The sequence below is a fragment of the Fulmarus glacialis genome, unplaced genomic scaffold (assembly GCF_000690835.1).
Source record: "Fulmarus glacialis isolate BGI_N327 unplaced genomic scaffold, ASM69083v1 scaffold18935, whole genome shotgun sequence".
NCBI lineage: Eukaryota > Metazoa > Chordata > Aves > Procellariiformes > Procellariidae > Fulmarus > Fulmarus glacialis.
In genome coordinates this window covers 2509-6344 of record NW_009212713.1, presented here as the reverse complement: position 1 = coordinate 6344, position 3836 = coordinate 2509, and the positions used below count along the sequence as shown (strand labels likewise).

Below are 3836 nucleotides of genomic sequence, written 5' to 3'. Positions count from 1 at the left end.
GAAAAATTTCTTTACTGAAAGAGTGGTCAGGCCTTGGAACAGGCTGCCCAGGGAAGTGGTGGAGTCACCATCCCTGGAAGTATTTAAAAGACGTGTAGATGAGGCGCTTAGGGACATGGTTTAGTGGGCATGGTAGTGTTGGGTTGATGGTTGGACTTGATGATCTTAGAGGTCTTTTCCAACCTTAATGATTCTATGATACCATGATTCTATATTCCTGTTCACATTGCACACGACTGAAATTTAGCAGATTCACTGGGCTCAGTTATACCTGGTAATCCATCATACTGAAGCTTGGGAAAAATTCCAGAATACGAGACTCAAAGAAGTATGGAAATATCCAGAACATGGGCATCTCCTGGTTGTTATGACCTAGTAATGAAAAGACTTAGATGTACATTAAAGAAAAATAAGGTACATGAAGCATGAAAAATTCACAGTAAATACATAAACATGTGTATGTATGTCATGCTGGGCATAAGAACTAGTTCCTTTAGGTGACAGAAAGTTTTGGTATATTTTATATATGCGGAGTTGTAAGCTCCACTTAACTAACAACTCTTGTCACCTGCCTACATTGGTAAGAAATGGTACTGGTTTGATAGCTTATTCTTCTCTACCTTCAAAGTCCATTTTAATTGCAAAGTAGATTTTTAAACAATCTGTAAAAATTTTTAAGAGAGACTTAGAGAACTGGGTGTTATTAAACTAAAAGTATCAGGAGAGTATAGTAGATATATGATAATTCATCTTTCGAAATTATAACATGAGTGTGTTCACATTCACCTGAGTAGCAAGAATCACAGACTTTTAAATAGGTGCTTTTTCTTAGAGTGATGTTACAGCTCAACCCACCTATCTGGTTGTAATACATACCTTCTTTTTCTGTCTCCTTCCACATTGCCATCAGTTTTTTAAAACTAGAAGCCAGTGCTTCCACTAAACCTCCAAATGGGGGATCAGTTACCATAATGACTCTTTCACCATTGCCTTGATACAAGAATTTCCTACAAGTTTCACGTGCAGCCTGTAAGAAACAGAGGTTAATGTCCAGAAATATAGATTCAAGAACTGTAAAAATATTGTATTTGGCAATAAAATGATTATTTTAGAAGTTTTAACTTTGAAGATGGAAGTTATTTCCTCTTGTGGAGGTGAATTTCCTCTTGTGTAGCATTTAAAAAAAAAAAAAACAACCTAGATTTGAAGCGCTGAAAACAAGTGCCCTGTTCAGTTAGAGAGAACATATCAAGGGCAGACGCAGTTCAAGCTTCTTAAGATAGTCTTCTTCCCAAGGGTACTAAATTTAACTTAGAAAAAAAATGTTATTCATAGCAAGACAACAGAGTTCAGGCTCAGAATACATTTTGTTCATGCCTTTTAACTTTACTTTTATTTTGTAAAGCGTTATCAAAGTAACGGGGAAAAAATTCAGTCCACTGAAAACTGACTAAATCCATACTGGTTATAAAAATATATAGTGTCCAAATTTTAGCAGCCCAACCTGGACTCTATTATTAAAGGAAATGCAAAAAGTATGTGTTCACTGCCATACTGCAGTGTTCTCTCATCTATTACTTGGATTCTATTGCATTCCAAAACCGGATTTTTAACACTAATATGCATTCAAAAGTGCTGCAATTCAGTCCTTGAATACACTGCAATACAATGCCACTACAGGTGTCACCTTTCCACACCTTCAAAAGAACACTACAGTGCATAATGCAGATGAACAGTCTTTTGTTTTAATTGAAATATACAAAACTTGAATACAGCAATGGATAAAAAAAATCAAAGGTAAGGCTTTCAGACCAGCCTCCCATTTCATCCCAGATAATTCTTTTTATTTTCAAGATCCCATTCAAAATTAGGCTTTAGAATGGAAAAAATCTGAAAATTATCTACATAGTGTGAAAAGTATTACAATAAACACATTTATGCAAATCAGTGGTGGCTTACTAATAATGGCAGGGGAAGAGCGAAGAGTGAGTGAGTATACTACTGGAATAAATGTTTGAAATTAATGTTTGGAATTGAATTACACTGTGATTCTGTGTACAAAGCTCCAATAAACATCCTACTGCAGCTGCAGGTTTCCTAATGAACTCAAAATTAAGCACTCAATGTGACATTTAAAAAAAACCAAGAAATTCAGCATTTTTTTTAACCATGACACTAATTCAACCTCATTTTATGACAAGAAGGTTAACCTTTTGACCTTGCTTATCTGGAATAAACCAGGAAAACTTCCTCTTCCCTCCCACCTCAAGTACCAGTGAACAAGTCCCATGGCATCCATTGGGCTTGTAAAGGCTGGGAATAAAACAATTAATTCTGTTGTAGCAACACAAGAACAGGGCTAATGAATACTTATATAAGGCAACAAGTCACACCAAATTGTCATTTTAATAAAAGCGGCAGTTAAGGTGTGTAAGTAACATCAGTTAGCATAAATTTAATAGGCGACTTTATCTTTGAATCGAGTGGGAGATAATTACTGAAGAGGCTCTGTTATTCTTTGATTTCCACTACCGTTAACCGTTTTTATCTCATGATAGTTGTTTTCTACTAGACTGGCCATGACTTTCTTACAAAATTCTGCATCAACAACATGTACTTCTTTACAAAGCACTCAAGAAATAGTTGGCCTTACCTCTCCACCAAAAAAAAAATGATTAAACATGTTGTAGTGGCAGAATTCATCTTCTGTGTAAAACTGTGAATACCTGTAAAATAAGTTTTAAGTAGTAGAAAAATATGAACAACTTCTTGCCTGCCCTAAGGGGCGTTTACAGTGAAAACAAGGCCTTAAGAAAAACATCATCTTTGGGTTCTGATTACTGACAACATATACCAATACTGGGAATTATTAAATATAATTACTTTTCTCATAAACTGGATGTCATTTGTGTATGTGTGCAGGAACAGAGATGCAGAGACAGGAAAGGGAAAACAACCACCAATTTCTTTTTTAAAGCAGTAAGAACACAAATCTTTGTACATACTCTTCAGACAGATAAACGTTTATCAAAACCTACCTGAAATCAATATCTAGCAGAAGGCTTCTAACCCTGAAATCATCTTCTTGTGATGCTTTTGACTGGATCATTTCATGAAGCCTGAAGTATAATTGGAGCAAAGAAATTTAACACATAATCATTGGCTTCAGAAATTATCTTGCAAGACAAGAATGCCTGGTACTTTACTAAACCTAAAACCAAACAGATAAAGAAAATGGAGTAATCTGAATTTGGATGATTCCATTTGGCTAACATTCAAAGCTAGAAAAATATGTTAGTCTTAAAAGATGAAAAATCAGTGGAGACTACTGATCACCATGAACAAAAAAACCCCCAAACATAAGCAAAGAAACTCATCATCACTTCTGTAAGGAACAAAGACAGACGTTTAAAGTGTATATGTGTGTGTGTTATTTGCAGTGCAGCTACAGCCTTCTCCTGTATCTTATGAGCTCAAAGCAAGACCCCACTAGATGCCTGGATAATCCCAACCAATTAAAGCATAGTGAACCTCCTATCATGGCAGAATCTTTGACTATTTAACTATTAGTAAGCTGCACAGTTTTGAGACAGAAATATTATTTGAAAATGTAACAGTTCTCACTGACGTACCTGGGTGTTCCAACAGAGAGCACTCGTCTGAATCCTAAATCAAGAATAAGATCCAGTAGGAATTGGCAACTTCTGTCTGCAAATAAATACTGTGCATTTGTTTTTTTATTCTCCAGTGGATACAGAAGTTGACTGGGACTTTTTAACTGGGCAGTGGAGATATCACACAGGAACTGGTGATCCGAGTGTTTTTCCCATTCAGCT

At 35.7% G+C, this 3836-nt stretch overlaps 1 protein-coding gene across 1 annotated transcript in view; it reads right to left on the bottom strand.

Moving 5' to 3' along the window:
• ZCCHC4 (zinc finger, CCHC domain containing 4) overlaps positions 1–3836 on the bottom strand; it is a gene marked incomplete at its 5' end in the record, with an annotated part of 7983 nt that overhangs the window by 1683 nt on the left and 2464 nt on the right. Inside the window, 5 exons of the mRNA XM_009577974.1 lie at positions 272–372; positions 877–1027; positions 2654–2726; positions 3039–3119; positions 3633–3833. Coding sequence (XP_009576269.1) covers positions 272–372; positions 877–1027; positions 2654–2726; positions 3039–3119; positions 3633–3833 — 607 coding nt within the window. The remainder of the gene's footprint in view (positions 1–271; positions 373–876; positions 1028–2653; positions 2727–3038; positions 3120–3632; positions 3834–3836) is intronic.